The sequence below is a fragment of the Eurypyga helias genome, unplaced genomic scaffold (assembly GCF_000690775.1).
Source record: "Eurypyga helias isolate BGI_N326 unplaced genomic scaffold, ASM69077v1 scaffold25600, whole genome shotgun sequence".
Lineage (NCBI taxonomy): Eukaryota > Metazoa > Chordata > Aves > Eurypygiformes > Eurypygidae > Eurypyga > Eurypyga helias.
In genome coordinates this window covers 1,327-25,854 of record NW_010224167.1, presented here as the reverse complement: position 1 = coordinate 25,854, position 24,528 = coordinate 1,327, and the positions used below count along the sequence as shown (strand labels likewise).

General features: G+C 41.7%; 1 protein-coding gene across 1 annotated transcript; it reads left to right on the top strand.

Annotated features, from left to right (window-relative positions):
- Nucleotides 1–8,056: 8,056 nt before the first annotated feature.
- LOC104505224 (von Willebrand factor-like) lies at nucleotides 8,057–24,279 on the top strand (the record flags this gene model as incomplete). The annotated part of the gene is made up of 6 exons (XM_010160752.1): nucleotides 8,057–8,111; nucleotides 8,629–8,787; nucleotides 10,204–10,306; nucleotides 10,393–10,601; nucleotides 16,775–16,899; nucleotides 24,063–24,279. Coding segments are annotated over 6 exons (868 nt in total), but the record flags the coding sequence as incomplete, so codon positions are not given.
- Between the last annotated feature and the right edge of the window lie 249 nt (nucleotides 24,280–24,528).

Below are 24,528 nucleotides of genomic sequence, written 5' to 3'. Positions count from 1 at the left end.
GTGTCTGAGAAGTACAGTTAGGCATGTATCCTCAAGGCAATACCTAACTTGCATAAGCGACAAATTGTCCATAGACCAGGAGAAAAATAATCTTTCCTCTGCCCTTTCATTCAGTTTCTGGAAACTCTTTGTAATGTAATGCAAATTTGTGAGGCTTTTGGCTCTTCAGCTAGCACAGCCTAGAGTAGTGCCACAGACTTCAGCAGAACAGTACCAGCTGGCACCAACTGCAGATATCATCCTTCAGCTATAGTGTTCTTACTTCCTAGAGACAATATAGCGTCACTGTACAGGAGAGGGAATATTTTGCTTTGATACTGTGCTGCTGGGCTTAGAGGAATGCATGTTGGCCGCAAGCCCCCATATCAGGCTGCTACATGCCAGGTTTGTGGTTTGGCAGTTACACTGAAGAGCTTTTTACAGGGTAGCACCAGCCTGGGGTCCTTTTGGGTCTAATGACTCAAAAGATAACCCCAGGGAAGGCTGTGAAATTGGAAATCCCATGAACTTGCCACCAGGGAAGGAGGTCTACAGGTAGTAGTAAGGATTATCTTTAATACTGCCCTTGTCTGATGAGTTGCACAGTTAGAGGAGTGTGCCCCAGTGTTTGTTTTGCCTTGTGAACTTCCCCACATGTTCAAAGGCTGTGGGGTTACAACTACAAAACGTGGGTGGTTGGTGCCTCATCCTCTCTGAGGAGTGTCTTTCTTTAAATCACCGATCGTTAACTGTGCCAGAGGAAGGAACTGAGCTCTGATGACCCCAAAAGTGCAGTGAAGCCCCTGCAATTCATACAGCACTAGAACCAATGGCACTGTTTAGGGTTCCAAATAGGCTTTCTGGGTGTTTCAAAGAAAGGTATTCTGCTACTTCTTGCTGAAATTTATTTTACACTGCTGTGTGGCAGCAAATACAGTGCTGTTCGGGCAGCTGCCACAGGGACGGACTATGGCTCTGACTTTCATGTTGTGACCGCAGTTTATCCATCTGTCTTGCCTTGCTGAGGAGTCCCTTTATGGCAGAGAAGCAGTGGAGAGGTGCAGAGAAGTGGTGCAGCCCCAAGGGCAAGCAGGCACTGCTACCTCCCTGCTACCTCCCTCCCCTAACTGGCTGCTTTTCCCCACCCTTACTTATACCCTTAAAATGTGCCAATGAATAATTATTTAGTATAAACTTCATTCAGGGGTTTTCTGCATGGGGAAGGTGTTTTGCTTGCCTTTTTTTCTTCTTCTTCTTGGACATGGGGAAGATAGGAGGGAATGCAGAAGTAACTTTGCTAAGCCTGTGCCCTGTGTTATTTCTGGCCTGCTCTCTGGGATTTAAAAAACTGTCATGGGATGCTCTTATTTGCAGAACTACTTGGAATGATTCTTATTTTAGTTTATTCATTGTCATTCATGTTGAGTTTCCTTGTTGGGTCACTAATGGAAAAGTTAATATGAACTTCAGTTGTGAAAAACCACTGAGACATACTTTCATTAAGACTGGGATAAGGAAAACTGTCCTGATTTGATTCTGGACCAAAAATCACTAATGGAAAAGTTAATATGAACCTCAGTTGTGCAAAACCACTGAGACATACTTTCATTCAGACTGGGATAAGGAAAATTGTCCTGATTTGATTTTGGACCAAAAGGTAGGATTCTAGTGGCTAACAGCTGTTGCTTAGGAAAAGAGTTGTAAGAAATTAAGTATAACATTAAAGGGTGAGATTTCTGCTTCCATCACTCAACAGGGTAAAGACTTTCTAAGACACAAACTCTGTCTGATTCATTATTTGATCCCTGTGGTTTGATCCATCCTTGTGGTAGACTAGACCTTCATTAATTTGACTCCTTCTTGATATTGTGACCTGTGGTGAGGCCTTCCAGTGATGTGCTTTAAAGGCAACTCCCTGAGAATTTCATTGACTGCTCCCAGCCTTTACGCTGGGAGGATTTATGAATAGTTATTTACCTTCTCTGTGCCATTTGTCATATGATAGATGCTCCTCGTACTTTCTTTCTCTGATTTTCTAAGATCAGAAATTTCTTCCACTTGCAGAGAAGTTGCTCCCTACCTGTAATCACCATTTTCTCTCTTCTTTTTCTGTCCTTAAGAATTTTACTGTTTTTTTGAGATAGACTGGCCAAGAGCACAGACAGTATTCAAGTTTAAAGTGTACTTTGTATTTATGATTGCCAAATGTTGTGGGGTTTTTTTGTTTGTTTGGTTTTGGGTTTTTTTTTTTTCCTTACCCATTTCCTGTAATTCTTTCACTTTTTTGATTACTTCTGGGCAGCATGGCTTCCTCCCTCATGAGTCTCTGCTCAAGAACTTTCTGTTAATTCACCAGGCATGTCTTCTATTCCAGCTATTGCATTTCAAAGTACCCTGTCCTTCATTTGACTGTTATGTGGTATCTGAGGATGTGGCATTTGGGATTTCACTTTAGTCAAGATGCTAAAAATGCTTTACAGACCTCAGAAAATCAATCAGTGCCTTTGGCTGCAGAAATTAAGTGGTGCTTACAGAAGCAAACTTTGTCCAGAATAGAGTAGTTCAGCTCCACATGCTTATAGCGGGGCCAGAATCAGCCTGGAGTCTTCAGATTAGGTGACTCTATTAAGATCTATGTGTTGACATCCTAGATTGGCTTGTTTGCATCTTAAAAACAATTTTAAAGAAAATTTTGTTACTGAACCTCATTGGTATATTTTCTTTAAGCAAGAAGAATTTATCTTACAGCTGATTCTTGCATCTTTGAAATAGTCTTAAAGTGACATCCTGTGTTGTTTCCATAGCCTAATCTAATTTGGCAGGTCCTAAAAGCAGAATCCAAGTTCAGTATTGCTAGGCTTCAGTTTTCCAGTTTATCTATATCAAGATACATTTGTTGTTTTGTTGTTCAGGCCCAGTATGTTTTATCACTGTTTCTGCATGCCGTATTGCAGGTTTCCTACCACAGGCTCTTTGCATACTTATTTGCCTGTGTAGCAGACTTGGCAACAAACATGCCATGCTGCCTAATGCCTCAGTACATATTATCATGTAACTGTTAGGAAATATTGGACGTGTTGCACATGATCTAGTGCTTGAACAAAGCAATAAAAAGCGTTATTATTGATAATTTTTCTCAGAAGTCCTTCCTATCCTGTTCCAGGAACAGGCTATAAGGGGCTTTCTGGTTAACGGTGCATAGCCCTTTATATATTTCCTTCTGTGCCTCAGGTATATTATTTAAAAATTACATGTCAGATCTACCCAAGTATCACTAAGCTTTGTATTATAACAATGTGCAGTGTCTCCAATAAATGTGCTCTTTAATTACCATTTCCTTTTTTTTTATTTTTTATTTTTTTAGAAAATGGAGCCAGAAGGGAAAAGGAAGTTTGTTCTTTGGGTGTCCATCTCAATTAATTTTCTTTGTTATGTCCCCCAAGGTCCCTACAACACTTAAGAGGTGTCGTGATGTTTGGCTTATCTGAGCCATCCATTAAACGTTGGCAGTGTGAGTCACAGAACGTCCCCCGGCCTAGACCAAGGCTCTGATCACACAAACAAGTACCCGTGGACTTTAGAGGCTCAGTCCAAGTTTGATAACCTGCAGCCTGCTCCTCCCCGAAGCCCCTCTCGATGGGCTCAGGCTTGTGTGCGGTTTGGTCTCTTCCTCGCTGGTGCCACAGATAAGCTTGTCAGGGTGTGACAGCAGTGACACAGCAGCTAATAAAGGAAGACCTCGGCCATCCATCAGGGTTACAGACTAAACAATCCTATATTGTTGAAGAACTGTCCCCTTTTTGTACTAATGAGAAAGAAATCACCATGGAACAAACCCAGCAATGTTTCTTTTTTTAAGGCATATTTTAAGGGACTCTCATTCTGTCTTCTGTACGTGCCCAACAAAAAAATGTGAATCAAAGCTACCTGTTAGATTTAGATTTGCAAGACGTTACCAAATGAAGGGACTGATTTGGGGCTCAGGCACTGAAAGGATTAAAACTAAAACCAAAGACTGTGGTGATAGATCTTATTCCCCTTATCATGAATAATACTGGGATATCTGTAGCGAAAGGCTTCGAGAACATCTCTCTGTGATCACTGATGCCCAGGCTCTGGGCGGTATGCAGGACCTACTGAAAGTTCTTCTGTCTTCATACGAGACCAGAAGCAGGCATGAGACTGAAAGAAAAACAAGAGGCATCTTGGCTATTGTGTCTGTTGTTGCCTCATTTCTCCTTGTTGTTCAGCTGTAACTTCGGCCTGGAAGGCAGTTTCGCATGAACAGTTTTTAGCACTTCTCTGTAGAGTCATGTTGGGTTTAGACTGGGTAAAACCCTGGCCTGCAGATTTCAGCAGGGTCAGAGCCTCTATGCTTACTGAGTCCCTTGTCTAGGGATTCCTATCTTTTACTAGTGCACCCTCTAATGCAAAAATGCCAAAGAAATAGTTTTTAAAGCTTTGACTTCCTTATTTTTTTTCCCTTTTAGTCCTTTGAAAATGGAGTGGAGTACTCTGGACAGAAGCCCAGGGCATATGTTATTGTCCTTTACTGGTGTTTATTGGAGCAGCAGGGGTTGCTAGGATTGCCCTACACTGGAGAGATGCCTGTGGAGCAGAGCAAAGGCCATGACTGTATTAGATCCTAAGGTTCTGCACATGGGAGCATTTTCTTGTACGTTCACAAATCATAGAACCATGAAATGGTTTGGGTTGGAAGGGACCTTAACGACCATCCAGTTCCAACCTCCCTGCCATGGGCAGGGACACCTTCCACTAGACCAGGTTGCTCCAAGCCTCATCCAGCCTGGCCTTGGACACTCCCAGGGATGGGGCATCCACAGCTTCTCTGGGCAACCTGTCCCAGTGCCTCCCCACCCTCTCTGGGAAGAACTTCTTCCTGATATCCAATCTAAACCTCCCCCCTTCCAATTTGCACCCGTTACCCCTTGTCCTGTCACTACAGGCCCTTGTAAAAAGTCCCCCCCAGCTTCCTTGTAGGCCCCCTTCCTGAGGTTCCTCAGGATGTTCCCAGCTGCTGTCAGGTGTGGGCCTTGCATTGTCATGAAAGTGAGGGAAGAAGAGGCAGGAGCATCTGGCTGAGAAGATCCTGATGGAAAGTGTTCATTTTAAAATCATGTTCTCTAGCTTTGCATGTGAAAATAAATGACTTGGTCTGTGTTTTTTTTTCCTGTCCCTCAGTAGCTGTAGCACAGCTCTATAGCATTTTAACATGCAGATGTCATGAAGAGTTCATACAAGACAAAATAGGGCTAACAATTTATTATTTGTATTATTTGTAATTCCTCAACTTTAGCAGACTCATCTCCTAAACTATCTCAAAAATAATCCATCACAATGCTTCAAGTATCAACCTATCATTGTGTAGAAATCATAAGGAAAATTGCCTGCAGGAAGAAATGATGATATTACAATGTGCGGGGTTTTTATTAATTTTTTTTCCTCTTCTTTCTTTTTCCTAATAACTGCGTGCTGGGATTCTACTCAATGCATTCTAAGAATTGCTTGTGCACAAGACAGACACGCCTGCCAGGAACTCTCAGGAGGCATATTTTTATTGTTTTGCATTGTTTCTCTTGGTTTAAAGTAAGAACATGATTCTGTGAACTAGTGGCAAAATATGATTCACAGGGAAACATATTGCATCCTAACCCCTTTTTTATTACTAGTAGCTATTGAAAATATGAAGCATGAGACATTGAAAGTAAAGTAAGAGGTCATCTGCTCTGCATGTTTTGCTCAGTGCTGTACATATGCTCATGCAGCTTGTGCCCACCTTTGTAAATAAGTGTGTGCATGATTAACTCGTTACCATGCATTGTTCCAGAGTGTACCTCTATAAATGTTTACAAATTCAAGGAACAAATGTGTTGATCTAATAAAATGTGATAATATTTAAGTGTGTTTGTATCTGGAGAACAAAAATGGGTCATTACTAGCTCTGAATTTTTTTCTTCTTTTTCCTTTAAAGCAGTAGTTTGCAGGGAAAAAAAAAAACCCTACAGGGCTCTGTGGTCATTAAGGTATGGAACATCCTACTATTCCTCTTTAACAATAGTTTTTCAAAGAAATATGCTGCCTATTGGCTCAGCCCGTGAAATTTGTCTCACACACACATGCAAAATATATTTCAAAGACTCATCTGTCATGTAAGTTTTTAAAACTATTTCCCCTCATTGTAACTTTCTGGCAATTACAGCTACTGATTTACACGATAGCAATTTAATCTATTGTCTTGAGAATCAGACGGATGTGACGTTCAGTCTTTATCTTTCCGTTTAAATGAACAAGAGTTCCTGGCTTGTACAAAAACAAGAAATTTCAGAGCAAAGCCATTTCAGTCCTGTCTTCTGAAGGGACATGGGAACAATGGTGTTGTAGGCAACTGGAGGAGTTTCTTGTCCGTGTGCAAGATGAATCTCGCACAGAAGAAGGTACATTAATTTCTAATTAAGGCAGTGATAAAATTATAGAGGCTTATATACTGGCAGATCTTACCTGATTGTATTCTGAATTTTGAGTGGCACCTGCTCTATTGGAATTGGAGGAAACTTCAAGTATGCAGCTTAGAACAGAATGGGAGGTGGAAGGGGACTGGAGAGAAGGGTTTAATACCTTGTCTTTTTTCTTTGCCTGGTTTGTAAAACTGAAGAGTTAATAGAGAAATGCAGTATCTGATTTGGTCACAGGAAAACAGTGCATGCCATAAAAATACACTAGCAAGTGTGTAATCTGAGAATAATGCTTATTGTTTTCTTTACTCTGTAGTAGCATTCCCATGCAATTGCCACTTCTTAGCTATCTTGCAGCAGTAACAGCCTTATGCCAGACTGGTGTGTGCAGCATTATACTGGGCTGAGTTTTATAAAAGATCTTTATTTTTTTCATCTTTGGTAAAGAAAGCAAACTCAGCATTTAGCGTCTAGTGCAAGGTGTCCCTGCCCATGGCAGGGGGGTTGGAACTAGATGATCTTTATGGTCCCTTCCAACCCAAACCATTCTGTGATTCTATGATTTATTTATGTGGCTGTGAACTAGACCTACATAATTGACATCGGTAAGAAGTGAAACTTCAGAAGAATAAACTGAAATCAGAATTTGTCTTTGCAAAATGTATTCTAGTCTTTAATTGGAGGGTTCTTGCAGGGAAAAGGTGTGTCTGGTCTCCTGGCGTTAATATATCAAGTATGGTGTATTTAAGGCTCTCTAGTTGCTTATATGATCAGTGAAATTAACTTGGTTAGATGGAACTCCCTACAGCTTTCATGCATTAACTGCTAATGTCTTACCACAGAATGCATCTGTAGTTCACCATCTGCATGACACTTGTACCCTATTATTATTTTTAAAGGGATGGAAGTACAGGACTTAGTTTATAGACGTATGGAGAAAAAAGGCTGATGTTTTGGTTGTAGAAAGGATGAGACAATGCTAAAACGGATTTTGGTGAAGGGAAGTTTTTGCCATGGGTCTCTAATCTCTGCATGGTTTCCTCCCTTTCGTTCTTGCCCCTTGTCTCAAGCATATTATCACCCTGAAATCCATGGATTATAAGCAAGTGGTAAAAATGGTCTGCCAGCCAGGCCCGTTGGCTGGTGCAAAACCTATGTATTCTTTCCCTTCATGGATGTCTGGGCAGGATGCAAATCTTGTGCAGCAGAGGTGACTTCTACTGAAGCCAAGTTGGCCGATCCAGTCTGGTGTGCTCCTTCATGCCATGTTGCCTGATAAACAATGCTGCGTATTGAAGGGCTTTGTGTTTGCAATGTAGCAACTCAGGTCAATGAGAATAAGTGGGTATGTTGGGCTGCATTTCACGTGGAGGTAGACGACAATTTCTGTGCAACGAGAAGTGAAAATGGGAACAAAGAATAGTTATTCTCCTAGATTACCTATTTAAAGAAGCATGGCTGGGTAACTGAATTACTGTGAAAGTCTGTATGGATTATGACTTTCCAAAATGTTGTGGAACCCCAAAAGAAAGGATAGAAAATGGTGAGTTGGTATGAGACACACCAAACTATGAATACTCTAATCTCTCTTTGATTTTTGACAGATGTTCCTCTTGGCAGTCCTGCTAACAAACCTACTGCTGGCCACTGTAGTATCAGGTAGGAAAACATATTTATTTTCTGATGTCTAGAAACTATAATATGTTTTCACTCTTTATTCTGTGAGATCCTTTGACCATCTAATCCTGCAGTCCTGGCTCAGGCAATATTCTCATCACACTGGAGACATTGATAAAGTTACTACTTTTGGCTCTTTACCTTGCACCAAGCCCTTTGTTCAGTCACAAAGACTTTCTGAAGCGAGTGATTTTTGGCCGAACAAACTATGGGATTGCAGGCAGCACAAATGAATGAACCCATGGCTTTCCTCAAAGGATCAGGACTGAAATTACCCATGCAAGGCTTGGGCAGGGAGAGGTGAAGCAAAAAAGCCATTTCACTAATGCATATAACCCAAAAAACCCTGTGCTTGATCCTGTGTACTGTCATGCCAGGCATACAATCTGCCTAGAAGCTAAAGCTAAAGGTTCGAACACACAATGATCAATGGTGATAAATTCCTGGACTACAAAATGACTGTTTTACAATGCAAGTTATGCTGTGTTTTGGTACCCAGGATCATCAGGTTCTTCGCTTCAGGAGTCATCAGTTTCCCGTTGCAGCCTGTTTGGGAATGATCACATCAAAACTTTTGATGGTTCTTTCTACAATTTTGCTGGGGACTGCAGTTACCTCGTTGCTGGAGACTGTCACAAGCGCTCCTTCACACTCTTAGGTGAGTCTGAGCAAGATACCAAGAAGTAACAAGTGCAAAATGTTGTAGGGATGAGGCATTGCACTAGTGCTGGATTCCATCACTGAGAAGAAAAGACAAATAGTTGCCCTTTGTCAGCTAGGATGGACGACTGCATAAAAGAATCTTGTGGGTTTTTTTTTTTTTTTTTTGAAAATAGGACAAGTAGGATTACTTCTGAGGAAATTCTGTCCCTTGGGCTTCTGTTATCCTTTGGTAGTATAGCTCACGCATCACTAAGCTGCTAAGGAATGGAGATTTTCTTAGTGGCTCCTCTGAAGAGGGAAGTGAGACCTATTTTGAATTTGCTAGGGGAATGTGGCTGTTAAAGTTGAGTACAGGAATAGGAACAACACGACCCTGTAGAAGTAATTTTACCTGTATGCTAAATCCCCCCAGTAAGAAAAATTCCATCCTGTAGCACAAAAGGCCTTTGAATTAGCATGAGCCTCTGCAGCATTATTCTTGGGGATGGGCAAGAGATGATACAAGAACAAAAACTGTATTTTACCAGCATATTACTTTCATACCAGACTCTTTTGGCAGATATCTCTTATATTCACTAATAACTGTTCTGTATTAGTCATAATTTAAGATGATCTTTTACTGACTAGAAGTAAATTGAAGTAAACTGATCCCATTACTCTGAAAACAAGCCATATACCAATTTAAGTAATTCTCTTCTTCAACTTGGACAACTTGGTACACATTTTTTGTATGTAGAAGAACCCATCAGCCTATGTGAAGTATGACACGATTGCAGTAATTTATGTGATCAATTAAATCTTACTAAAAAACCCCATGAGCTTATACTTTATGTTTATACTGGGCACATAAACATGGCATAGTCTCTTTTTGATTCCTATCTTACACATGTGTGGGTTTGGTTTGGTTTTGGATACCTGGCTGTGGAACGCTATCTGCATTGCTGAGTTAAAGCACTTAGGTCTAGCCAGTATTGGCATCCACTCTTATCCAAGATATCCAATCTCTGTTCTTCCTTCACTTCAATGGATTCAACCCCCTTCTCTTACCACTGAGCTATGGGTTGTTCTTGGAAGAACACTAGGAAGAAAAAGAGCAAGGCGGATTGTTGGGCACATCCCCTATGGGAACTCCTCCAGTGTGCATGGAAGGATGGCGAATTCACTGGATGAAGACAGTAGTGGGGAGAGTGTGAGTCCACAGCCAGTGCCAGGTCATGCATCTGCCCATGGTTGATGCCAGCTCTCATCGTGGGACTATGTGACCATTTCACACTAAACAACTATGGGATGAAATAGATGGCTGGCTCTTGAAAATGTTGGATGAGATGCTCCCAGCCCTGCAATGTGTACTTACAAGTTGTCCTCCTGAGTCCCAGAACTAACAATATTTACTTATGTCTCATCTCTTCAGGTGACTACCAGGGTGGGGAGAAAATCGGTTTCTCTGTGTATCTTGGAGAATATTTCAATCTTCGCTTCTCTTTAGATGGAGGTGTGATGCAGGAAGACAAAAGGTACCTGTGGGAGCAAGTATTCCAGCAAAATAAACCCGATGGTTTTTGTGTATCATATTCTGAGAAATTCCTGTTTTTCTTCACAGGGTTTCCATACCTTTTGCCTCCAATGGCATATTTATAGAGAAGGAGGCAGGTTATTATAAAATATCCAGCGATGAGCATGGCTTTGTGGTGAAGATTGATATCAGTGGGAATATTCAGATACTCCTTCAGGAAAAGTACTATAATAAGACCTGTGGGTTGTGTGGCAACTTTAATAAATTTGCTGAAGATGACTTCAGAACTCAGGAAGGTAAGACGACAACTACCTGACTGTATTTTAATGTATGTTCTGCACACCTCTCCTGATGTGTGATTAAACAAAGATTTTGCTGATCCCAGCAAAAGTTTTCCACAAAACCTGTCAGGTGCCTCATCTTGATGCACCTAGAAGCTGTCTAAGTTATTTCATCTTCCTTTCTTCTGAAAGGAAATTGCTGTTACATCTCATTCCTGAGCAAAGCCCAAAGGTCTGAATTTAACACTTTTAAAAACCTTGACTCTTGAAATACACAGATAAAGCTACAGGCTAAAAAATGTATAATATAGTATGTAGGGAGACCAACTAGGAGAAGACCCAGCAAAATGGATGTGAGGAATACTGGTTGATTCAACTTTTAATTTTTCTTGAGTTAGACAAGTAGGAATAAGAGTAGATAGTGTTGCGGTAGCAGAATATTAAATCCTGGGGGTTGCTACTGGCAGGTTTCTACTTGGATTTGGCATGGGATGCTGTTTTATAAAGTGGTTACCTTTTAATGACATTTCCCTCTCACTATGGGCTGTTGGACTGGAGGTGCACCTTGCATCAGACCAGTTCCTAATGAGAGGGAGAGACGACTGCTTTTGCTGCTCAATACACCTTTATGAAAAGTCTGCCAGTGTGGGTGAAGACTAAGAGTTTTGGAAAAGCCCTCAATATGATTTTGAAGGACCAATCTTGATTTGTGTTATTTCAGAATGTCTTTTAATTTTTAGCACTTACCTGAAGAGGAAAGGTTTAGAGTAAAGACAGTTAATATATTAATATGTTAAATTGATAATGTAATGTACGTATTAAAAATAAATGATACAGAAAATAGAAAGGGAGACAAAGCAATTTGGAGAAGAGCCTGGCAGTGCCCCAGAGATGTGTCTTACTGACACTTGGAATACGGAAGCCTAGGTTCAATGTACAGAAAAAACCTGAATTCATAGTATGTTAAAATGATTGATTGGTCCTTCAGCAATGTAAATAACAAGAAACAAACTCGCCTCACAAAGTTGCTTGGCAGGGCTTAGATTCCTTGGTGTCTGATTATGTTGAGATCTGAGGTTTACATATTTTTTCTCGAGAAAATGAATAGAAGTGAGGGTATTATAAAAAGTAGGAGCAGTAAAGGAGACTGTGTTGCCTTGAACTGTTCAGCTGTAGAAAATTCCCTTCTGCTGCTCATGTTTGAATGTGTTCCATGCTGTTTGTTTAACATGCTGGAGACTGTATACTCCCTCTTAAAAAACCCAGTTTTTTCACAAACACAGATTTGCAAATATAATGAAGTACGTGACAGGGTCACTGCTTGGAAGAGCTGAAAAATGATGGAGAAGGTGACAGAGAACATGCGTAGCTCTTACTGTATGAGAAAGGCCCTGACTTCTGTAACTTGCCTGGACATACATATCTCTGATTTTAGCCTGAAAAATAGAATGGTATCTCAGAAATTCTGCCAGTATTTTTACTCTGATACAACAGACCTTTAACTTAAACTAATTTAGAAGGAATTAGAATTAATTATGTTTCTATGTGTTGTATCAGTGAGGGATGTCACTACACCCACATGTTGTTTGTCTCCCTGGCAGCTCTGCTGTCAGGGTTGCTCATATGAATGTTTCTTAACTTGCTCTGAGTAAAACCAGATTTTGATTAATTCAGAACTTTTTTTTTTTTTAAACTGTTGAAGGTTAAAAACTCTGACAAACTCCAGGTGAGGGGCAACACAAGCAGCTGGGATAGGCAATATTCTTTAAACGAAAGATCTAGGCAGCTTATTGGTAGCCTATGAAGCAGTTTACCCATTTCTTTCCACGGCATTTTTCATTTGCTTTCCTCTTAGTCTGGTTTAATCTCATATAAGTCAACCCAGGATGTGAGTGTGGTAGAGATATGATAGCACTGAAGGCTTACATTAAGGTTACCAGAAAACTGAGCTCTCCTGTTGATTTGCCTGTAGCTTTGTGTTAAAATATGAGCATATTTTGGTCTACCAGACTGGGGTCTCAGTTCTAATCCATTAGCTGAATTTTTGGGCTGGATTTGTATTGATAATAAGTACAATGAAGTCTTTGAGCGTCAGAATAATATGCAATGGAAGCACGTTGGTTTGGGGTTGTGTGAAATAAGAGGGGAAGCACCTGCCATCTGATTGTACATTACCACTTGCAACAAGTAAATGAAAGAGGCATGAAGGAAAGGGTGTTAAAACTTAGTGAACAGTGTGTAATATTTTTCTTTTCTCTTGTTATATTAATACCCATGTTCTATAATCTATCCAATTGTGCTATTGCCATGGTGCGCTCGTGACTCCTCACTGTGTTTTGGTGTGGAAACTGAGAACTGGTAGTCTGATGAGAGGATAACCCACATTGCTTCCGTATACACTTTGTATGCTCAGTTATTGAGGTTCTGGAGGTCTAAGTGATGTGACTCAAGCTATGATACCCTAGAAAATAAATATTGCTAGGACCCAGATTTGCCTTAGGCGGTGGCTCCTGAACTTCCAAAAAAACCCCCAAAACAACAAGAGTCTCCCCAGCAGGTTTCAGAGTTGCAGCCACATACTTTCATTCAGAGGATGGGGTGCTGAGTCAGCCTCGTTGACACAGATGATTACTGAACTAGTTCATCCTGCAGAGAAGTGCTCATGTCCTGTCGAGACTCACCAACAAGGGTGATTATGTTGTATGTGGTTGCTTGTTTATTGGATACGGCTGTAAAAACAAGCCATCTGCCTCTTGAGAGTTTGTTCTCGCACCTTAAGCATAACTATAATATAAAAAGGAAGTTGTCTGAAGCTTTCCAGGTTTTTCTTGTTTGGCTTTTTGTTGCTGTTGTTGTTTGGTTTTCCCCTAGATCCTAATGAAGGAGTTAATTTCTCCTGTTTTTTTCCTGGCAGCTAGGCTTTGGTTCTTTATGGGCATCCTCTGAATGCTTCCAAGCCTTGGTAACTGAACAGGCTCTGGTTGACGACATCATCACACACTTCTAACTGGTTGCCAGACTTGGCTTATATCAGAAACATGAAGTTGAGTCCTTCCTAGATGCTCGGATATCTATTTGGCAACTTTCAGCCCATGGCATTTGAGTGTCTCGTGATCTGTCATGAGCATTTTACAATTAGGGATCCAGAGCACAGGCCAGAAGAAATTACTTACATAATACTACAGAAGAAAACTGACACAACATGGGCAACTTGATCTTGAAATCTCCTCAGGGCATGTATGCGTGAGCAAGTTACCAAAACCCTGTAGCTTTGCTGGATGTTAGCATTCGAAGAGCATCCTCTTATCCTGCAGAAAGTGTAAGGTAATTTCTCTCCAATGAGAGAGACTGCAGCGCACGCTCATGGAGCTTATTTGTGTGCCTGTAGCCTCAGTGTTTGCCCAGTACCCTCATCATTGAGCTGTCTCATGCTGACGTTGCTGTGAGAGACGCTTGAATGTCTAGATCATCGTTAAACTTTATTTGTGCAAAAGAGCTTATTCAAGTCCAACACAGGCATATTAATCCATCATTTTTGTTCATGTTACACTCTCTTAGAATTATGGAAGGAAAAAACCCCAACCCAAATTAATCCAGCGTCCCATTATACTTTTCTTGGCACTGGCAGGAAGCGTGTTTCTGGGAATCTGTCTCCAAATTACAAAGACATTAATCAGAAAACAATGCCCATGGCTGATTTTGGATATTCTGAGCCTGCTCCAGCTGTCAGGAACTTATTCCAGCCTTTTAAGCTGCTGAAATACAGAATATATGATGCCATTGTAGAGTGAATATAGGTTAAACAGAAGAAGACAGGATCTGCAAGGAAAATTCTGATGTTTCAGATAATGTTTTAGTTCCAGAAGTAGTATAAATGCATACGGCTGCATATGCAACTTCTGTGTGTGGTACCTCTTTCCAGAATCTTTTAAATCTTGTTCTAAACTCACAGTGATTGTAGTGCAGATATAATTTTTTCCCCCTAAAAAATTAAACAAAACTTTTGGGCATTCTGAAATCCAAATTTCTTGGCATTTTAAAGGATATAAGTAATTTGATTTTAGGCAATTTTAAAGTTTTTGTTTGGCCTAAGTAAATATTTTTTCCCCCCAAGCATTTTAATTTGAAAGGAAAGGGAATAGATGCACAAGGGAATTTAGCTGTCATTTGCAAACAGTACAGAGGAAGTCTTGCCTTGTAACAGTCTTTTATTATGTGGCATCCATCTGAGATGCCAGAAACCTGCATTCATAACCCACTCTGCTTTATTCAGAGGTTGGAATTAAAGTTAGACGTTTTTGTCGTGAGGAGCTTGCCTTCATCGCTGGGCTTTTTTTTTTTCCCTGTCTTGTGTTTAATATTATTAATTTTATGTTCATTGAACCAGAAAGGGCACGTAAGACTTTATAGCCCATGACTTCAATATTTCATATTATTAATTTGGCCCAAACTATGGATCAATTTTTGTCAACCCTGCCAGTGGTTTGCTTGTCTGGAACCATGTACTGAATCATGTAAAACAACTGTTTAAAAAAGAAATAAACCCTAAAACAACACGTGTTTGAAGGTCAACGGTTGTCTCAACCTTGAAATCTTAACTTGTGAGTAAATGAGGATCTGGTGGTGCCTGACAGTGGGAAGCTCAAGATGAGCGTGTGTTTAGAGCCAGAGGAACACTGCTTCAGAGCAGAGCCCATGTCCTGTTGTATAACTGTTAGTGTAAGGTTGGATTAGCACAAATAAAAGGGGATGTATTTAATTTGGCACCTTGCTTCTCATCAGACTAGATTTCATCCTTACTCTAATCTTTACAATCTGTGAAAGCTAAAGGGTTACATTCTTCTTACTGCTGGGTTTTTTTTTTTCCTGTCCCGAGTTCTGGCTCAGCATAGATGAAAACTTCGTGCTTTTTCCCACCGTCCCCTGGCGTCCTTTCCTCAGAGTCTTCCTCCTTTGGCATCTGCTGTGGACCTAACATACACGGCATTTATAAGCCCCTAATTTCTAGTTTACAGAAAGAAGTCTGCTACTGGCTTTATGACATCTGCCTTAGCATTCTCAGTGTCGTTTTCATGACCACCTTTTAGTTCAGGAACAGTTTTAGTGTTGAGTATAACCTGTGTGATTGTACTTAATGTACAGCAGGTACTCAAATTACTGTTATATATACATATATGTTATGATATATAATAAAAATATTATATAAATATATTAGGGAAGCATTTCTTTTGTTTTCCAGATACAGTCAGGGTCATATTTCGACATAGTCTCTGCATAAGGTCTCGGGAATGCGATAACAATGGCAACTGATTTTCTGACATGCAATGCAGTAGGGTTTTACAAAGCAAAGTTACAGAATTGAGAGAGGGTCATGAAATTGGGGGTTTTGTAGCAGGTAGGAAGCAGATGTAGTCCTTGAGTCATCCAAGCCATGGGAGGCAAAGGGGAAAGAGGGAACATTCCCTTTCTGGGAGGAGCCCCCTTCTCAGAAGGATGGAGCAAGAGAAGGAGAGACACGGCTTGCATCTCCCAGGAAGTGGCAGCCATACAGATGAACTCCTTCAGTTTTGCAATTATGCAAAGCGTGTGCAAACCTTGCTGAGCCTGAGCCAGGGGCTGCTTGTAATAGGCCAGAGGAACATGTTTCAGGACTGCTTATACAGTAAGATCATGGGCCCAAACAACCATGGTGTATGTTAAGTTTCTTTATGCAAGATTTAGTTTCAGATAGAAGGAGAGAATCAAGGCTGGCTGGGATCAGGAATGATAATACTTTCTCTGGTTAGGGAGTGCAGCTCCATTCTGTGTGCCTCTCTAATATGTCTTCTGTTTTATTGACAACTTTTAAATAGTATAAAAATGTGTAGGCACGCTTAGGTTTCTGCAGATTATAGCTGGCAAGCAAACGACTCCTACCATATTCATGCAGGTGCTAGAAGTGCTGGGAGCTGCCTTCTGCAGGCTTTAATCTGTCCTTGAGCTGAGAGGTCCTCTGCAGGAATCAGTCCAGGTCACTGAAAGTGGCTTTTCCACAGTCAATCTATTTGGAATAGAAATTCATTTGATACGACATTTTTTATTGTTAAAACTAGCTTTCAGCAGACTATCATACTGATAGTAGCCAATAATGACCAGTCGTTGTCCAAACCCCTGAGCAACCGTGTGCTTCTCCTTTTCTTCATTCACAGGGACCCTTGTGGGAAACAGTTACGATTTTGCGAACTCCTGGGCTTTGCACAGTGAAAACAAGCGGTGCAAGAGAGTGCAGACACCAAGCAACACCTGCAACATTTCATCTGATATTGTGGAAAAGGTTGGTGCCACAAGATACCGTTCGGGTTTCAGTCCTCCCCTACCTGACGGCAGCGTGCCTGCCCCGTGGCAGAACAACACAAGTGCTTCCTTGAATCCACGTCCGTATGTGGTCCTCCCTCAGCAAGCGGTTAGGATGCGAGGTGCAGGAGACACCTGTTTTGGGTTTTTGAGGTGCAGCGTGGTCTGAGATAGCAATACTAGGCACTGATCTCACCACTGCCCTAGAACAAGGCGTGCAGCTCCTTGTCCAGCCTGGCAGGGGTTAACCAAGGGGCCGGTGGTGGCCGCAAGTAGGTCCCTGCTGTGGTGCAGCAGGGTCGGGTGCGGGCAGAGGGTGGAAGCGACGCATCTGGAGTGCATGCCTGTGCTGTCTGTGGGTGCTCCCAGCCTCCCCGTGAGCCAGCTGGGCGCAGGATGCTGCTCTGTGCAAGAGCTACGTGCCCTCCCTGCAGACTGGCTGGTGCTAGCGGGAGGGTTTCTGCACCGGTGTACCCAGTGCTGTAGGGAAGTGACCTCAGAGGCTGCATCCCGTGACTTATTTACATGCAGGGTTGAGAAAGGAACAGTTTACTCACTAGTTAGGAAATGCAATTTTTCTCTCCCTGCACGTCACTGTTCTTTCTAAAACTGTAGTACATATATATCTCCCTTTTCGCTCTCCCCCAAAACCCCCAAATCCAACACACAAACATCAAACAGACATACAAAGAAACCAACGGTTCATCTGAGCCTGAATTGTGAGTTGCTGCCGAAGAAACTCTGATATTCCTTGCGAAAGGTGTGTTGAAGTGGTGCCGTAGACTGAGGTAGTTAATTCTGATTCTGTTGGCAGGGAAGCATCAGTTCTGAAGCCTTTGTGGGCATCACCACCACAAAGAGTATTTGTGGATGTGTTGCAGTTCATACACCTGGGAGTCACCAGAGCGGGGAGATGCTTTAGATGGGCTATTTTTGGAGAGGATATGTTCTCCGTAGGTGTTGCAAAGGCTCCGTGCCACCAGGCTCTTTCTCTTGCTAAGGGGAGGAGGTTCCTCCAGCTATGTATACAGATAGTAGCTCTGATTTGTTGAAGAAACACAGAACTGCTTGTCTCAGGCAGTTCTGTGACCCCTTTGCTGCCTCAATCTTTTTCTTCTCCTCTTGTATAAGTATAAACATGTTCCTTATTTCCCATAGACACAGGTTGGTCGCCAGCTCAGGGATGAAAGCAGCTTTGAATATATACTGACTGCATGTGGTGTCACAGGTTATGGCTGTCATGACAAATTGAGCCTTCATCCATCGAGGGTTTGCATCTGGTCTCATGCACTCTGTTGTACATCAGAATGATCGGGTGGGTGCCAGGTTTAGACTTATACCAGAGTAACTGCGTCCAAAATTCAACTGTCAGTTTCTTGCTATACGAGTCCTGTAGACCAATACCTGTTAAACTAGGCTCTCGAGCAGCAGCACTTCCTAGGACATACCTGCTCTACAGCTACTTTGAGTGCTGGATTCCTAGTTACCTGGAAAAAGCTAAACAAAGACTCGGACAAACTTACAAAGTTCTTACAATTTCCACTTCCACTAAGCTTTTGGATGTGGATGCTTGTGTTAGACATTCTCTAAAATTCAGTGAAGCATGCTCATGCCCCTTAGCACTGCAGCTTCAGCCCCATAGCCTGCAAACTTGGCTGGGGAAACACAGCAGTGTTTTCAGGTTGGAAATCTCCAGCCTGTTTCTTGCTCGAGCGGAACCAGTTTGCGTGGGGTGGTTTTGTTGGGGTTAGGACTGGTTGAACACCTGATCTGAGTAATGGTGCATGATGTCAAGGGTGTGACCAAAGCGTGAGGGGGGTTCAACCTGGCTGAGATGTCTTCTGAGGTACAGGACTGGTTACAACCAGTTTAAACCTGGTTGCGACTCCAGAGCAGGGTTAGTTCTTGTAACTGGTTGTGGCCATTGGAATTTTATCTGTTCAGGAAAGTTTAATGTTTGGAAAATGTCAACATTACAACGGAGGCCAGGGAGTGGCATGCAGGGCAAAATCCTGTCTGATGGGTAGACTGCAGCTAATGCAAGTTTTATTGAGATCACGTTAAATATTGATGATTTGTTGGATAAAGTTTTGCTTTCCTGCAAACTAGACAGAATTATCTTCTCTCTTGTGTGAGTCCATGAGCTCACAGCATTTAACATTGACTTAAATTTATTCACTGTGCAAGAATAAACACAGCACTATTAATAGAAGTCCAGCCAAAGGAGTGCCTGCTGAAGAATGTAGGGCTTTTTAATAGTGTGCTTTGTTTGCTTGCTTCAGCTTGAGGAATGTAAATCTCCTCCGTCTCCCAGCCTCCCTCCCTGCCAGGCAGTCAGCTGCTAGGTGAGGAAAACAACAGCTTTGGTTCAGTGCGATCCGCCCGCCCCCGTCACCCCACTCGGCATAGATCTGCAGTTTTCTTTGCCCTCTCTGCCAGCCTCCACAACAGCAGCATCCTTGGAGAGATGGCTTCTGACTTCTTTGCAAGATGCAGTGAAGACAGAAAGCCCTGATGCTGTTTTACCTTCAAAACATAGAAAACACATGCATTTTCGTGTTCTTTAATAAGGAAGAGCCCTTGTCTTGATTAATGGCTTCCTGTATCAGCTGAAGGTCTTGACCCAGCTCACACACTTCCCTTACTGTTGCGCTGGGCCTCTCCCTGCCCTCCACCTCCAAAACGCATACACACTTACATGCGTTTGACAAGTCTGACCTATTTTTTTCATTATTTCTATGTGATGATTTAGGCTACATGTTCAATGAGGTACTGCAATCTAATAGCCTCTCAGATGACTTGTTAGTCATGGGCAAACGGATCTTGAAGTATAAAATGGAGTGATGCGGGTAACTGGTAATGAGACAGCCTTGAAAACAAAAATATATATGTTTTAAAGAATTTATGATTGATATATGCATTGTTACACATTACTTTTATATTCTAGATTTCACCTCTAATAGGAATGTGTATGGAGACCACAGTTCACTGTATTCTTTCTTTTTTTTCTTTCGTAATAGGAAACTATACCTATAACATGTTAAGTGTGAAAATAACTGAAATTAGAATTCTGATTTCTGCTTTTGCTGAAATACAGCTTTTGCTAAATTGGTTGGAAATAGTCTCATTCATACCCCATGGAGTACTTCCATATGCAATAAAGAAATAACATTTATACCCATGTCTGAAAGAAACTGGGAGAGATTTTCAACTTTTGGACCATAATTTGTAATGGTAGAGGTCACAAGAAGGTCTGGCAAAGACATGGACATACAATGCTGTAACACATTTTAAGGGTGGAAATGAGACTTACTATATCTAAAATCTTATTTTCTGCTACTGAAATATACAAGTTAGCTGAATCAGGATTCGAGTGAAGTGACTTCTGTCAGGTGTTACTATGTTTGCCCAAATATAGAGCCAGTGTTTACTGTACTAAACACATTGGCTTTGGGTGCTTTTTAATTGGAGGTATGGGAGGCTAAACCATTCTCCCTTTGATAGGTGAACCAAAAGATGCATTCCGAAAAACTATACTCAATTACAGCACCAAAGTATACCCTTCCTGAATGACCTGGAGAAACACTTCTCTGTATCTATATACCATAGGGTTTAAATACAAGGGAATGAGAGAGTGTCTCTGCTTTCTTCTGTTACTCCTTAGCTTATATCTCTTTAATGGTTGGAAATGGTTTATCTCTTTTACCAGTTGGAGCGAGTCCAGAGGAGGCCACGGAGATGTTCCGAGGGCTGGAGCCCCTCTGCTATGGGGACAGGCTGGGAGAGTTGGGGGTGTTCAGCCTGGAGAAGAGAAGGCTCCGGGGAGACCTTATAGCACCTTCCAGTGCCTGAAGGGGCTACAAGGGAGCTGGGGGGGGCTTTTTACAAGGGCCTGTAGTGACAGGACAAGGGGTGACGGGTTTAAATTGAAAGTGGGGAGGTTTAGATTGGATATCAGGAAGTTCTTCCCGGAGAGGGTGGGGAGGCACTGGGACAGGTTGCCCAGAGAAGCTGTGGATGCTCCATCCCTGGAAGTGTCCAAGGTCAGGCTGGATGAGGCTTGGAGCAACCTGGTCTAGTGGAAGGTGTCCCTGCCCATGGCAGGGGGTTGGAACTAGATGATCTTTCTAACCCAAACCCTTCTATGATTCTATGAATGGCAATTGTTAAGCAATAGACAAATGCATTTCATACAGCAGGAGAAGGCAACACCACAGAAATTTGAAGAATGTAGAAAATTCCACCTACAGCTTTGTGTGGTGGGACTGGGGCAGAAAGAAGGTCAGCCAGTTTGTGGTTACTAAGGGTTGTCAGTGCCAGGACACCACCAACCCATTTAAAGAAACACTTAAAATAGGACTCATGCAGAAGTCAAGGGAGACGTTTCAAGACCTTTACCTGTATTTCAGGTACCACATTCAGTTCTGCTAGCCCTAATCTTACAGCCAACTGTACTGTAAGCACTGTTTCAGCCTGAGGCTTCACTCCCTGATCTGTTGGTTTTACATGTTTCTTGTGTGGAGCTGCTTCCAGGACTTGTGTTCCATTAGCATGAATGCTACAGTAGTGGGTGAGACTGCCAATACGCTCACCACATATTGTCCATTGTCCCCTGAACGAAAGAACAAGGAACCTCTCTTAATTCAGCCTGACCATTGAGTTTTAAAGAAAAAAAGAGAAAAATAATTTGCAGAATGGTTTAAGTTAGAAGGGAGCATCAGAGGCCATCTAGTCCAACCTCTTGTTTGCAACAGGCCCATCCTAGGTCAGGTTGCTCAGGTCCTTGTTGACTCACATTTTGAATATCTCCAAGGGTGGTGGTTCCACAGCCTGTCTGAACACTTGTTCCAGTCTTTGACCATCCTCATGGTGAAAGTAATTTTGGTTTTGTATCTATTTGGATTTACCTATATTTTGGTTTACGTCTGTTAATTGATCATGGTTGTTGTGATATGTCTAAAATATGGGAAAATTTCAGCTATAATTTCTTGTATAAAGTCATTGGAAAATCTGAAGCAATTTCAATGGCAAGAAAACCTTTACTTAGGGAAAATGAACTGTTTGTTGCTTTCTAACCTATATTCCTTAGTATCTTGATAATCAGGGAGAACTCAGTCACTAGGTATGTTTGTTATTGAACAAGACCAAAGAACCCTATAGGCAAAAAATAAAGGGGGCATGTGGGGGATAATTTTTGTGTGTGTCTGGAATCTCTATTTTCAAAATCACTTTCACATCTAACATTCAGTGGTGTGTAATAATCATAGTCATAAAAGTTTGTTTCTATTAGTCTTACTGTTCAGCTGAATATACATAGTCTGAGTTCTATTGCAACATAACAGTCAAGTTGGATCACCTTTTTAACAAGGCTATTACTTTATTAAGAAAACTTATTAACGCAGCCCCTAAAAGGGCTTATTGCATATACTGGTTTTCTGTTGCATTTGATAGTATCTGGGTCAAGGCTTTGATCCAGGACCTGCTGCTCTGCTCATTCTCTGAAGAGTGCTGAGCTCACTTTGGGTTATATCAGTTTTATCTTGAAGCGCTGCTTTAATAGCTTTTTTGGCTGCTCCTGCTGTTGTTACTTCCACCCCTAGGGCACTTTTTTGACTTTCTTGTACTTCTGTATAGTCTCAGAGCAGCACCAATCACCATTTATGCAGTTCCTGCTCCCTTCCTTCTAGTCTTTTTTTTCCAATTGGTTCAGCATGGTGGCCTCTGTCTGGGCACTAGAATTATTCCAGTCTGGAGCTGATTTTCTGGACGACAAACATGTTCAACTCTCTAATGATGCTCAGTTGGCATTGCTTTAACTTCCCTGAGGCCTTTCTCGGAAAGCTCAAAACCTCTTTGTGTATGCAGTTGTTCTCAGCACTTTGCTAAACTCTGCATATGTTCCCAATGGGCCAGAGATTTCTGGCTGATTTGTTCTCATAAGCAAGAAGTACTCTCTCAGTTCAGACATGTACTAGCTTTAACTGATCACCTGGACAAAACACGCATTAGCAAAACCCAGTCTTTTCTACTCAGCTGTTTTGGTATACAGATATGCCATTTGCCATTCAGAGAAGACATCTAGATGTCTGCTGAATTCTGCGGGTGTTTTTGCTCCTCATTCTTCATGTTCCCAAAAATGGAAACAAAACTTTTCCTCCCCCTGAAGAAAGTTATGCTTCAACTGTTTGTGCTCGGATGGTATCCGAAAATATTTTTTGCATTTGTCTAAACTCAGTTTCATCCTTTCAGAAAGTTTCATTGAGGACCTCAGGCTTACTGAACTGTGACATAAAGCATACATAAGAGTCTGTTCGTGAGCCTCCACTGGAGAAATTAACCATAAACTATACTTTCCTGAGGTTTTGTTTCATATACAGCTAAATTTCATCTTAGCTTGCTGCTGTTGAGAGTTCTTGGTACCCTCCTCCCCATGTCCCTGTGCAGCCCAACCCTTACACGAGCTGTCACCACGCTGATCTGACCCATGAGAAGAGCAGAACAAATTACTTTTTTTTCCCTGGGTTATTTTTCTGCCATTTATCTGAGTTAAATTAACCTGCTGTGCATTGGAGAAGCCAGCAGGAGCTACAGGAACATGTGGCCAGAAGTGGGAAACACAATCAATTCCTTGGATTCCAGTGAGAGTTAATCTTTCACTCTGAAACTTACTCTGTTCTTTAATTATCCAAAAGATGGTCTGGTCATTTTTCTTCCTGAGCACCTCAGTTATAAGTTCCTTTCCCTTGCTGTGCATATTTTCCTGGTACTCCAAACATCATCTGGTTCTTCACTGGGTAGGAAGCAGTTCTTTGCTTCCCTCCAGTTGATGGCTGACTGACATGTTTCTGCATGAAACATCCTTTATATGACACTCTCTCTCTAAAGATATATATATAAATGAGTAAATCAATGTACTTCTGTGTATATATGGATGTGATGAATAAAGGGATGTAGCTCACTGCTAGTTCTTGACTATGAGATTTAACTACATGATTCTGTTAAATAATAATCATGATGTTATTTAACAGCAGTGGTGACAGTGTTTGGAAAAGTTGAGTTTTCTCCCTTCTTCCTGAGACTATAGTAAGTAATTTTGCCTCTTTTTCTCTCTCTCTCTCCCTTTGCCCCTCACTTGTCATACAGGACATCATGGAAACCTGTCAGCTGCTAAGAACATCTTTGACCTTCTCCCGGTGCCACCACCGAGTTGATCCAGAGCCATACATGGATCTCTGTGAAAGAGACATCTGTGCCTGTAGCCAGGGCATGGACTGTCACTGCTCGGTGTTCCTCGATTATGCAAGAAGCTGCGCTCATGAAGGAGTGACTTTGGATGGGTGGCCTGAAGAGAGTTTATGCCGTAAGCTGACAGGATTATTCCTAGGCTGTTTATCCCAAATGAGTTCATGTGTGCCTTGCAGATTTATGGGCTGCAGTTAAAAGCAACTGGTGATTTTTTAGGAGTTGATTCAAGTTGATTCAGGCATGGCAGGTTAAAAAAAAAAATTTAAAAAGTAGTGGCTGTCACTTCCACTTATCTGAAGTGCCTTTACTGCCCCGCCCTTTCAGCTCTCCATCACCCACCTTTTTCTAGAAGGTTTTGTCCCTA